Below are 13,654 nucleotides of genomic sequence, written 5' to 3'. Positions count from 1 at the left end.
CTTTTGCATTGATTCATTAGCTAACTCCAAATATTTGGGGTCATTCGGATTTTGCTCGGTTTTTCCACCGAACACTTGCCTTTTTGATCTCCATTTACCATCTCCAATTTGGCAATTTACATCTATGTTTTTCTTCTTAAGCCAGATTTGTTCCCACACATTTGAAAGACAGCTTATGACGTCACCCGTGCCTTGCGCAGGCAAAATCTTAAAATGAATCTCAGTCAACGTACCAGAAACAACTTGAGTGGTAACTTTTTCAACTTCGACGACTTTGTGAGGCCTCGAATTGCCTGTTGTTTCTAAATACTTTTGCATTGATTCGTTAGCTAGCTCCAAATACTTGGGGTCATTCGGATTTTGCTCAAATGCACCACCAGGTATTTGTCTTTTTCGTCTTTTATCTTGAGATTGATTATATTGACAGGTTACTTTTATATCTTTGAACTGTAACCAAGGCTTTTCCCAAACTTGTGCAACACATGTCTGTGGAGACATAGATTGTGCATGTTTTTTTACTATTTGAAATGTTATTGTAGTTAGCTGTCCAGACACAACTTGGACAGTAACATCTTCAATTTTTAATACTTCAAATTCTTCGTCCACATTAGATATTTGTAAATATTTTGCTAATGCTTCTTCCGCTAATGTTTTATACTTTGGATCATTATTGTCTTTTGATAGCTTTCCACCGACAAAATTTAAATTTCTTTTACTTCTCTTTTCTTCTTGATTTGAATGTGAATCAACAGATGCAAAAAAATTAAGTAAATCATCGATAGCTTTTTTCTTATCACTGTTTAAGGTATTAGATTTTTTGTCTTCCCTTTCAAACGTAAATGAATTAGAATTTGGTATAATTTTTTTTCTAGATTCAATTTTATTAATAGACTGCGAATTAATGTTTTCTGAATCAAGTTTTGTGGTTATTTCATCGTCATGTAACGTTGAAGTATCCGAAAACTGATTGTAAGGTATAATTTGTTCTTCTAACTTTTTCAGTTCGACCTCTGATAACGTTTTCTCTGTTAACGGTTGAGCTTGTACGTCGGAATTATGTATAGCTTTAAGTATGTCATCTACAGACCCTGTGTTGGCGATTTTGTCAAAATCTGGAATAGATTTATGTGCGTCATCTTCATTATCTAGATCATCTTTTGGTACTTTTACAATATCGCTGCCTTTATTTTCCTCCTGTATTACTTCACCGTTGTCGTTAAATATCCATTCTTCTGTACAATTATTAGCTAAAATCCCTCTATATTTTGAACCATCATATAACCTGACCCATGGCTTTTCTAAAATAGTTATTTTGCATGGTTTTACAACTGTACAACTCTCTGCAACATCGATAGTACAATTATTATAATCGACTTTTAGCGTAAGAATGTATCTTACACCGTTTACAATCTGAAACAAATATGAAATAAAAAAAAATATCCATTTTACGCCAATGAACTATTAAAAACTTAAAGTACACTGATAATTTTTACTCTACGTAAACACTAGCTGTCGCCCGCGACACCGTTTCACACTGAATTAAAAAAAAACCTCAATAGTTTATGTGTTCTTCCATACTATGTGCTATATCTTTGCCAAATTACTTTTTAACAAATATCCATCCATCCATCTAAACTTTCGCATTTATTATATTAGTAAGTTTATTTGTCAAAATAAGCATGGCCCCCATCAACATATAGGATACGAGCTAGATAGAGAGAGAGAAAGAGCTTGTTTATTATCAACCAACCTGAACCTGCCTTTCCACTTCAACTATAGAATTCAACTCATGCTTGACATCGGGCTCATGCCTGTTGAGGTGTCGGATGCCCAGTAGAGCCAACTCCTCGACACCTGCAGCTCCGGGGTTCACGAAGGTGGAACATCCGATGCATGGTGCAGATGGCTTTTCCCTTGGTATTGCGATGAACTGTTCTCCAGATGTCGCCTAAAGAATTTTACAGTGTAATTACATTTTAATCAGTTATTTATTCACACGTAAAAACGTATAATTCAATATTGTTTAATTTAGAAATATATATTGAAAGTTTACCCATGAAATTAACAAGGATATAAATTAAATTATCCATTACGTAAATTTCGTGACAAAATAATTCGTCACATCCACCGTGACTATCGCGGTAAAGCGTTAACTTTTTTTTTTCTATTTCAATAAATGTTCCCGTTTGTGTGTGACTAAATACTTATTTGCGATTACAGAAATTCGATTTTTTTTTCATTATTTTTTATTTAACTTATTTCACGTTTATTTATTTTAGTTATTTAATATTGATTAAACTAATCATAAAGCTTTAAAGTTTTCGTTTTTGAAGATATCTTCGTGATTACATTACGCTACTCGTTGACCATGACTTCATGAAAATGCATGGGTTAATAACCCCTTTGTCCAAATAAAAACTTTGTTGATTAATATATGAATATTGATAAAATGTCTACTTGAGAGCAAATAAAATATGTTAGTGGCTGGAAATATCAAATCAATCGTTATAAAAAAAAGAAAATAAAACAACATTACACTATATTGCATGTCATAGTCAAATGTAGTCATGTACTCATAAACGCATACAATTGAAACGTGCAGACGGACGTTGCTATAACTTCAATAATTAAACAAATAATAGTAATTTTGATTCTCAAGTTATCTTAATGGGTTTATGATATTTTATTTATGTTATACGATGGCTAACAAGCACGCGACCACTTGGATTCACCAGCAAACGAAGCTGCCCACAGACATCCGCAATTGCAGATGTCTTACCTAATCGACGGAGGTAGGGACGGAAGAGAAAATTTCATCTTTTTAGTCCTCTCCTACTTCGTCAAATTCATTTCTGTTTCCAATACTTCTTATAAGAAAAGAGCGTGAAGGAGAAGAGGACACAAATTACACATCATCAGACGAAAAGCGCTATTGCTCCCACTTAACACCTGTCTTCTGTGTGGTCGTATACGCTTCGAAGCGATTCCATAGCGAACTTCAATATTGTATAAAACTGGCGCGCGACAGTCACTTGACTTAACAAAAGTTATTGTCAGTAACGTACATGATTAAAGTGCGCTATGAAATCGGAGCGAATGAACTTTGTCTAAGCCCTCAGATAAGCCTGTCATTAGCACAACACATATTGTTGTTGCTGGCGTTTATAACTGTATTAGTTTGATCCCAGTTGTAACTAACCTAGTCATCAAACACAAAGATTTACTCGTTTATAGAATCTAACTTAGTAGCCTTCAATGAATAATAAGCTGTCTTTTCTTTTATTTATTGCCTTTTTATCGTTTATCGGTTAATATCCTATCTGTCTGAACTTGAATAACTTTGTAGTCACAATGCTTAACGCATGTTCGTAAAATGACTAAGGTTAGTTGGTCATTACCGAGATGAGTGCGATTTATTTACACAACGATAGGTCTGTAACATAGTGTTATCATAATGAGTTCATGGACACATAAAATAAATACGCACTAAAGAAATTATTCTCAAAAACAAAATAAATAGATAAAAAATTAATAGTCAACGATGAACTGAGGAAACTTATTTATTTTGTGTTTAAATACATAGGTACCGGAAATACCTATGATAATTTTTTTTATGTCATAAGGTGGCAAAAGAGCGAGCGGCCACCTGAAATCGCCGAAATAGCGAAGTGACCGTTGCCCATAGGCATACGCAATTGCATATGAGTTGTCTGTCTACCTATAATCGACGGAGGAGAGGATGCACAGAAAGAAAATAGCTTTCCTTTCCATGCATCGTCTCCTCCGGAAAATCCACTTCCCATCCTTTCCTTATAAGAAAAAGGGTGGGATGGGAAAGAGGACTAAATTAGGCATCCGGGACGCACACTCATCAGACGAAATGCGGAATTGCTCCCACTTCTCGCCTGTTTTCGGTGTGGTCGTGGTATTTCACCGGACGAGCCGGGCCAATTCGTGCGAAGATGTTAAAACGGGCTCTACCACTGTTGTGATATTATATTCCTTCCTTATAAAGCTGATATGTGATTTATCAACATAAGGAATATAAGTGAATTAAATATAACAATGATTACATCATACACGTGGTTTCTAGGAACAAGTTACAAGTGCACATTTAGTAAGCCAGCGATCACACTAAACCGGTATAACAAAACAAAATATGTATCTATTATCATCATATAATAGAACGCGTTGATTTAGCTACAGTAATAAACATAAAGAAAGATCTTCTAAAAACATGGTCAATAATTCATTTGTACTAAAATCATAAAAGAAAAAAAATGTGACAATTTTAGCGATTTATCGGTGTTTACGCGTGGTTACAGCTTTATGCCAGACAATGTGGACGAGTAATAACTTAGTGCTTAAATCCCTTTCTAGATCCTTATCACTTAAACTCTAAAAACCATTTTTATATTCCTTTACAATATTAGAAATAAGCAAAATATTTTATTAGTCATCAGTGGTGATACTCAGCATTATAAATAGAATAAAAAAGAGCACAAATTATTATGTCCTAACAGTCGCGACTCCGTCCGCGTGGAATTAAAAAAAAACATAATTAGTAGCCTATGTATTCTTCCATAGACTATGTTCCACATCTATGTCAAATTTTAGTGAAATCCGTGCGGCCGTTCTTGGGTTATCTAAACAAACATGAATTAACATCCATCCAATCATTCGCATTTATAATATTAGTAAGAAGTATGTTATTACGTCATATGAGAGGTCTGACGCAACAAGTTTAGTGTATTCTTGTCGTGATTGTAAACGCACCCTTATATGGTTGGTACTAACAAATCCGATTGTATTGAGTGATGTGTGTTTTATAAATATAATACATCATTTTATTCTTACACGCGTAATTAGGCGCGGTTTGCGCTTACAAATAAGTAAGCGAACAATGTTCATAATTTTAAAAGTCCGACATTATCGAAGCAGTTTAGTTACACCGAACAATTATAACAGCCAATTAAATCTATAGTAAACTATATTTACTTTATGAATTCCATGGTTGCCGAACTAGAATAAATTATATAATCTTTTGGAGCAATTTTTGCGTAAAGTTCACAGGGAAATCGAAAAGGAGAGGTTAAAATCCATTTTAATCAACATAATTTTATTTATCAAACTGTATGTTTTAAAAGATTTATGATTCTTTAATATTATTTCATAATTCTGATATACGACTAGAAGGGACCGAAAAATCACCAATTACCTATTTCTTCCCTCACTCTTTTATCTAGAAATAGGCAAACACTGATAAAATAACTCATATGCGGAGATGTCCTTGATATCATTCAGCTCATATTCCTCTCATTAGACATGTTACACAGACTATAAAATCGTAAAAATGTCAAAGCCATTTAAGAGTTTTAATTGGTTACTCCGGATGGAGCTAATTGGCACTATGTCATATTACTAAAGTCAAGTTTAGCTCTAAATATTAATTACTTATATTTTTGTCTAGTGTAATAATGTAATATGTGTGTAATTGATATCTTACTTATATTATAAATGCGAATGTTTTGATGGATGAATGGATATTTGTTTGATGGTATCTCCGGAAAGGCTCAATGGATCTTACTGAAATTTGGCATAGGACACAAAGGTTACTTATTCAGTTTATTTTTTAATTCCACACAGACGGAGTCACGGGCGACAGTTAGTTGTTAATAATTTTTAAGAGTTACCCAGTGTAGAGACCTAGATTTAGTAGAAGTATTTTAGGAACAAAATATTCTGTGGTGGTTTTGAGAGTGAAGATTTCTCAAAATTAATACAAAACTTATTATTTAACTACAGTAATCATATATATTAGTAAACTTATGTGCTTTGCACATTTGGTAATTACTAACATGATATAATTAGTACTAATTTACTCGAGCCTAATGAACTACATAATGAACAATAATGATGATAATTAAATAGACTATAGTGCTATTAAGAAGAAAAAGTTTATTTGTATATCATTTAAAAGTAAAATTAGAATGCACTGTAACTAATAATATGACATGGCTAACATGGCATATCATCTCAGAGGCACATCTCAAGGGTAAAAGTACAGACATCATTTATATTTTAAGTTTTAATAATTACTACTTCTATTTTCCCGCTTATTGGTTGAAATTTAACAATAATTAATAAATCAAATATTTTTTTTATTTATGTTCATAAATAGCTCTATTTCTCCACATTGACTTTAAAATAATGTGTTGAATAAAAAAATACTTACAAACAAGTCTAGTTACTCTTTTGTTTTTGAATTAAATATTTGAATCTTCTTACTAACTTAGTAAAGAACTATAAAACTGGTAGAATGACCAAAGGAGACAAAAAATGCCATCAAGCAGTTATAAAAATGTTATGAAATTATTTTTTTTATAAAAGACAGAAGAAAAACAATCATTTATTGCATACTTTCCTTAGAAAAATAAATAAATAAAATAAAATATAACTCACCGCAGTATTACTCTGCACTTCATTATCAAGTTGCACAGGCAAATGTTCTGTCCCATCTTCCGTTGTTGTGCTTTTTTCTTGAGACACTATACTATCCACATTAAACTCTGTGGTGGTAGAAGGAGGTGGTGCTTCACATTTGTAATCATCATTAATGTGGATCTCACTACCGCCATTGTCTTCCAAAGAGACAGAACAAGTACGATATGTGAATGCTTCAAGATTATGAATACTTGTAACTTTAACTTTTATTTCAATATTATAGTTGTTTTCATCCTGGAATAATTAATGAATGTTAACAAAAATAATTTATATATATATATATCATTTTTGTATATAATAAGTATTTGATTATTTTATTTATCTTCTTATTAAATTTAACTAATTAGTATTGGTAGTGCATTTAAAAGACCACTCGTGATATTACATATTATACAAAGAAGTTGTTTAAGTTGAAGACCTGATAACCTTAGATAAAAATTAGAAATAAAATGTTAATATGATTACTCACAGTTTTTTGCGCGTTTAATAGGACACCGTCATCATATATGAAGGCATGATTAGGTAAATTATTCAAATAATCAACGAAACTTGTTACAAATTGCACTTTTCTCTCCTCACTCAACTCCGCCAAACAAGTCGTTAGAAGAAAGAAAGTTAAAAAAACGTAAATAATTGCCTTCATGACGTAAGATTAAAACACAACCATCTCAGCTAATACTTGCTTAAAGAATGAGGACCGAGTAAATAATAATGAGAAATCTATTTCTTTGTGAAGTTTATATTTACAAACATCTTATAAATTCATGTATTGTAAAATTTCTACTCTGTGTCAAAAAATAATGACAGATGACATCATTCCAAGGACAAGGGGGATACGTAAGTATAATGTAACGTTCAGTCGCGTTGTTAAATTGTTTAAAAAAGATTTTTCACGTTAATGAAGAAATTATAGAAATTTAACAAAAAATAATTTAGTCACATAGATTTTGTTATACTAATCATCGTAGATTCTGTTCTATAAGTAATTTCATCAAATTGATCGCAATCATACTTTCAATGAATATGCTTATATCGAAATTCGCACATACTCTTCTCTGTGTTTTTTGAGTGTTTGTCAACTTGACAAATTGAAAATGACATTGACAATTGTGAATTGCAATGTCTGCTGTGTTTACCGTTATTTTAGTTATAGAGAAAGTTTAGAATTTATATTCTCTTTACTCATTATAAGTAATAAAATAAGATAAAAATATGTGTGAAAAGACCAAAAAGAAAGTGTCTAATAATTCTAGTATTAAAGGGTAGGGATAAAGTTATTATTAGATAAACTTTAATATCCAAGATGTTTGAATTCTTTAATGTAAATAAAATACAAATGTAAAGAATTAGTTAAAATATTAAATTAAAAGTTTTAATAATTTGCAGTTGGTGGACCCTGTTTGGTGTTATATGTGCGGCTACCTTTTTGACCCGATTTTATAAAGTATTGGAACCAGATCATGTTTGGTATGTTCTTTCGTAGAATAATATAATGAGAGTGGCTGATGAGATTGTTCCGGCTTATCCAGTAAAATTAAATATTTACCAAATCTACATTACCATATCTTATAATTATGGTTAATTTTCAGTTGGGATGAGACTCACTTTGGTAAAATGGCTAGTTGGTACATAAATAGAACATTCTTCTTTGATGTTCATCCACCACTGGGAAAGGTCAGTAAGAGCATAGTTTTTGTCAAATACTTGAAAAATTTCTTGTAATTGTGAATCAGTTTCAGTAAAGAAAAACTACATAATAGAATATATTTTCCAGATGTTAATAGCACTCTCGGGGAAACTGTCAGGCTATGATGGTAAATATCCTTTTGAAAAACCTGGTGACAAATATAATGGTACAAGATATGAAGGAATGAGAATTGTAAGTACATAAATTATTTTATACTTAATAGGCCAGGAGTATATCCATTTGCAACAGTGATCATTGTTAACATTATTATTAATACTAAGAATGAGAAGAAGAAGAAGAGAAATAGAAGAATGAGATTCTTAAATTTTGGTTTGCTTCTTTGTAACCTTATTATATGCAAAAAATGTTTGAAATCATTTTTAGGGTTTTTATTATATAATTTTTTTCTTTTAGTTTTGTACTACATTAGGAGCGTTAACAGTACCAATAACCTTTTTGTCAATTTGGGAGATGACACAGTCTGTGGAAGCTACATTTGTTGGTACCATTCTATTGTTATGTGGTGAGTTGATGTTTCATAATAATTTTAACAAAATAAACCGTAAATTGTTGAGCTTTGTTGAGCTTAAAGTTTAAGTTACTAATATTATAAATGTGAAAGTATACATGGATGGATTATAGTTTGTTAGAAGGTATCTCCTGAACAACTGTTCAATGGATCTTTGCATGAATGTAGAATATAGTAGAATTCTGTGCGGACAAAGACGCAGGCAACAGCTATGAAATAAATCTATGTTTTTTGTAAATAATTTTGGTAATCTGTTTTTTTTTCAGATGTTGGATATTTAACTCTGAACAGATATATTCTTTTAGACCCTATTCTACTATTTTTTATGAGCTGTGCTATTTATGGAGCTTTTAAGGTAAAATTTTTGGTTACAATCTATCATTGCCTACTCTTTTTTACAATAAAACAATGATAGTGTGTGAGTAATATTATAAGAAGTCTTCTAATAGTGTTTGTTTTATTGTATCAGGTGAGAACATTAACAGATTCAGGTCAGCCGCCATATTCCACTCGTATGTTGTCATGGCAACTGTTCCTGGGGTGGTCTCTAGCATGCACAATGTCTGTTAAGTTTGTCGGCTTGTTCCTCGTGTTGTTTGTTGGTCTGCGCACAATCGCAGATCTATGGAATATTCTAGGCGATCTAACTAAACCAGTGGTGAGTTTTAAAAGTTAACACATTAAATGCTCCTGCAAGTTTTTACCTACTAAATTAGGTGGCATTGAATGTGTTAAGATTTATTATAAGAATTTAAATGTAAAGTGTGTGATAATTGTCGTATATTTTTTTCCAGACCTTAACATTGAAACATTTGATTGGACGGACCTTTACATTAATTCTCTGGCCTATTGTACTTTATGTGTTCTTTTTCTGGATTCATCTCACAGTGCTAAGCAAAAGGTAAGAACAAACACTGAAGGTTAACATTTTTACTTTATATTGCTAAACACAGATAGACAGGAGCTTATTGAAGAATTTTCATTCTAAAACAATTCTGAGGGATTCCTTAACGACTATGAGTATAATATGTTTTTCTTAGTTTTTGTGTTATCATTGTAGTGGCAACGGCGACGGTTTCTACTCGTCGGGTTTCCAGGCGCGTCTGGAGGGCAACAGTTTGCACAACGCGAGTGCGCCGCGGCTGGTGGCATACGGCGCTCTCGTCACACTCAAGAACCACCGGACTGGTGGCGGCTACCTGCACTCTCACCACCATCTCTACCCCGCAGGAGTGGGGGCTCGACAGCAGCAGGTTGGTACATTCAATGCGATATAATGTTATGTTCTGAAATGGACTCGTAGGCTGAGATGGCATTGATAGTGTTAACTGTAGATCTTTAGATAATAGAGAAAGTGTTACACGCACTATTAAAATAAAAAATTAAATTTTGTTACTATTTGTGGCGTTTCATGACTTATCTATGTGTCGCCCGCGGCTGCGTCTACGTGGAATTAAAAAAAACTTAAGTAGCCTATGTGTTCCTTCAGAATATGTTCTATATGTGTAACAAATATCATCAAAATCCGTTGAACCGTTCCGGAGATATCTTCAAACAAACGTCCATCTATCTAAACATTCGCATTTATTATATTAGTAAGACTTGCTGTCGAAAGCGACTATCATTGACGCACTTGTAAGAAGTAATGTAATGTGTTTTGTTAGTGAATGAATTCGTTAAACCCACAATAGATAACAACGTACACACATAAAGATGATAACAACCGGTGGGTGGTGAAACCCTACGACCGGGAAGCTGTGTCTGGTGGCGCAGTGGCAGTGCGTAGCGGCGACCTGGTGCGCCTCACGCACGCCGCCACTGGTCGCAACCTGCACTCGCACCGGGAACGAGCACCTCTCTCACACAAGTACCTACAAGTCACGGGGTATGGAGAGGTAAGCTTTCTGAATTTCTTCGTAGACATGTGTAGCATCATGATATTTTCCTTGCCTGTTGCATGTTAAATAAATTTATTTAATGCTAGCTGTCGCCCGCGACTTCGTCCGCTAAGTTAAATAAAAACCATAAAGACATAAATTCGAGAATAAAGAATAAATAGTATCCTATGTCCGTCTCCTGGCTCTAAGCTACCTCCTCATCAATTTTCAACCATATCGGTAAAGCCGTTCTTGAGTTATAAATAGTGTAACTAACACGACTTTCTTTTATATATAGATGTGTATATATATATATAGAGATATAGATTAAAGAATATTGATAAATGGCGCGATTCGAACCCAGGACTTGCGTATTACAAGTGCAAACAAATAAAAATGAATACTAAGTTATGCCTGGTTTACATTATGCCAGTATAATAGGACAGTAGCGTTAACCTGGTAAGGACTGTTTTGGCTCACTGGTACCAGATAGTGTTTACATTATGCCAGTTGTATGTCAGTGCTGATTTTGAGCGCTTCTGTCCCACTGTACTGGCTTAATGTAAACAAGGCATTATGTTAATATTTTCTTTTTACACAAAGGATGGTGTAGGAGATGCCAACGATGTATGGAAGATTTTAATCTCCGGAGGGAAAGATGGGGAAGAAGTACAAACTGTGCGGAGCAAGTTGATGTTTGTACATTATTTACAAGTAAGTTACCAACAATTCTTTTTAGTCTATGATTTATTTTAGTACGAGATTCCACTGCTGTCACACTTGTTTTACAACATATTGCAAAAATTTTGTGTTTCATATAAGTTTTTCGACAGTGGAAACGAACTTTTATACTTACGACGATGTATTTTTACACAGACATGTGTATTGACGACAACTGGCAAACAGCTGCCGAAGTGGGGCTACGAACAACAAGAGGTGGCATGTAATCCCAACTTAAGGGACAAGCACGCACTTTGGAATGTTGAAGACAACTTGTTTGATGACTGTGAGTATGTTATTGCAATATTTAATAATGCGTTTTTAAAATTGACTTTGATCGTATCTTCGTTTTTCATTGATTTTGTCCAAGCTAAGCTGATCCTTCTTTTATATGACTGACCTAACAAATCTGAGGTCAACTTACATTGGATTGTCTCTTTTGCAGTACCCAAGGTAAGTTTTGATGCGTACGCGTCTGGATTCTTGGAACGTTTCATAGAATCGCACGCAGTTATGTTCCAAGGCAACTCTGGTCTCAAGCCAAAGGAGGGGGAGGTGACATCACAACCCTGGCAGTGGCCTATCAATTACAGGGTAAGACGTTTTAATACGCCAAGACATAAAATTAACGAGATTGCATAAACCCGCGCCATATTGTGACGTCATACATAGTCATTAAAATGGATTTTTATATTTAAAAGAAAAATATTTAATATCATTAGTAATGTACGCAATGTAGAATATTATTCGTTTTTGTTACTCACTTTAATATTTTTCTCCCCAGGGTCAATTTTTCTCTGGCAGTGGCCACAGAGTATATTTGCTTGGCAACCCTGTAGTCTGGTGGAGCAACCTTATTTTCTTGGTGGTTTTCTTTTTTATCTACATCATTAATTCTATCAGAGAGAAGAGAGCACAGGCTTTTGGCATTCCTGTTCAAGGTAAGACCAGACACAACAGTAATAATTAAATTTTCACGAGAATTTTTAAAAAGTTTTATTTCTATTGCAAATAAAAAAAAATTACAAGAAAAAAGAATTTTACAAAAAACATTTAAATTACAAGATATTATTTTCACCCTATTGCAGATGTTGATGCAGTGCAGTACAGTGTGCAGTTCGCTATTTTAGCGAAATAAAGAGGCTTTGCTTAACACTTTTTTGATATTAAAAAAATAATTTGTATATTACAGATGGGGGTGATGTGGGTGGACGTTTGTTGAACGCTGCGGGGTGGAGTTTCGTGGGGTGGGCGCTACACTACGTGCCCTTCTGGGCGATGGGTCGTGTCCTCTACTTCCACCATTACTTCCCTGCACTAGTCTTCAGCTCTATGCTCACAGGTTTGTCAGCATTAGAAAAATATAATTAAAATTATTTATATACTAAAAATTGAAAAATAAGAATCTCAATAAGATAAACTCTTCCCCTGTGTACCCTACCTAGTACAGAATATCATAATGGCAAGGCATATCACAAAGACTAAGTGCAAGGTAATTACAAAGTTCATTATAAATTAAATGAACTGTAAAAAATATTTTCAGAAGACTTAATGCGCTAGTACCGCAAAAAAAGAAAAAAAAAATTTTTTTTCATATTTTTTTTGTTATAATGGAGTTACAGGCCTGAATTATATTGTAACTTTTTTATTCCAGGTATATTAACAGAATATCTGTTACGTAGCATCAAGAGTTACCTGAGTCCCGAGCTGGGGCGGAGCGTGTACCAGTGCGCGATGGGCCTCGTCATCTCCACTACGGTGTACAGCTTCTATCTGTTCTCTCCACTAGCGTACGGCATGACCGGACCTTTAGCGCACGAGCCCAACTCCACTATGTCCGGCTTAAAGTGGCTCGAGTCTTGGGAGTTTTAACCATAGATACATTCTGACCACAGACCTATATTTCTTACATGTTTGACGTCTATCGAGATTTTTTGAAATGGCATTTTGTATTGTAAATAAGAACACTAAAGAACTTCGGAGACTTTTTTTCGCATAATTTTAGTACTCTGGATTACGTATCTATAAATTAAATATCTATGGTTTTAAGTACTGTCAACATATCTGCATAAAAACATGTCTCTGGTATTACAAATGAGATTGAATATTTTGTACTGATGTTTTAACAAATGAATTCATGGTTTTGTTATAGTATTTTGTACGTGAATTATTTATTTTAATATGTATTTAATGTCAATCTAATTCCGTCCTATTATGCTATGATTTTTTTTAAAGTGCTTAGTTTTGTGACCAGTTATGATATTAATAATCCTAATTTTTTCTTAGTACTAACTTGTAATATGTCTGCTTGAAGTTAACAATCTTAAAGTGTTAAGT

The 13,654-nt window shown here is 33.4% G+C and overlaps 2 protein-coding genes across 2 annotated transcripts in view; one reads left to right on the top strand and one right to left on the bottom strand.

Annotated features, from left to right (window-relative positions):
- Positions 1 to 7,260, bottom strand: part of LOC106120164 (uncharacterized) — a 16,595-nt gene extending 9,335 nt beyond the window's left edge. Inside the window, exons 1-4 of the mRNA XM_013315404.1 lie at positions 6,974 to 7,260; positions 6,463 to 6,738; positions 1,751 to 1,948; positions 186 to 1,410 (exon numbers count right to left, since the gene is read on the bottom strand). Of these exons, the coding sequence (XP_013170858.1) occupies positions 186 to 1,410; positions 1,751 to 1,948; positions 6,463 to 6,738; positions 6,974 to 7,147 (1,873 nt within the window). The 5' untranslated portion in view covers positions 7,148 to 7,260. The remainder of the gene's footprint in view (positions 1 to 185; positions 1,411 to 1,750; positions 1,949 to 6,462; positions 6,739 to 6,973) is intronic.
- A 364-nt stretch (positions 7,261 to 7,624) lies between these two features.
- On the top strand, positions 7,625 to 13,469 carry twisted (Protein O-mannosyl-transferase 2). The gene is made up of 16 exons (XM_013315717.1): positions 7,625 to 7,766; positions 7,891 to 7,971; positions 8,094 to 8,178; positions 8,279 to 8,383; positions 8,606 to 8,714; positions 8,987 to 9,075; positions 9,190 to 9,378; positions 9,515 to 9,621; positions 9,781 to 9,973; positions 10,412 to 10,615; positions 11,201 to 11,311; positions 11,474 to 11,603; positions 11,763 to 11,911; positions 12,102 to 12,258; positions 12,510 to 12,659; positions 12,972 to 13,469. The coding sequence occupies exons 1-16, from the start codon at positions 7,717 to 7,719 to the stop codon at positions 13,187 to 13,189; spliced, it is 2,127 nt and encodes a 708-aa protein (XP_013171171.1). The 5' UTR covers positions 7,625 to 7,716; the 3' UTR covers positions 13,190 to 13,469.
- The last annotated feature ends 185 nt before the right edge of the window (positions 13,470 to 13,654 follow it).

This window comes from Papilio xuthus, unplaced genomic scaffold (genome assembly GCF_000836235.2).
Source record: "Papilio xuthus unplaced genomic scaffold, Pxut_1.1 DF826961.1, whole genome shotgun sequence".
Classification (NCBI taxonomy): Eukaryota; Metazoa; Arthropoda; class Insecta; order Lepidoptera; family Papilionidae; genus Papilio; species Papilio xuthus.
Note: the sequence above shows the minus strand (reverse complement) of the source record. Positions and strands in the feature narration are given on the sequence as shown.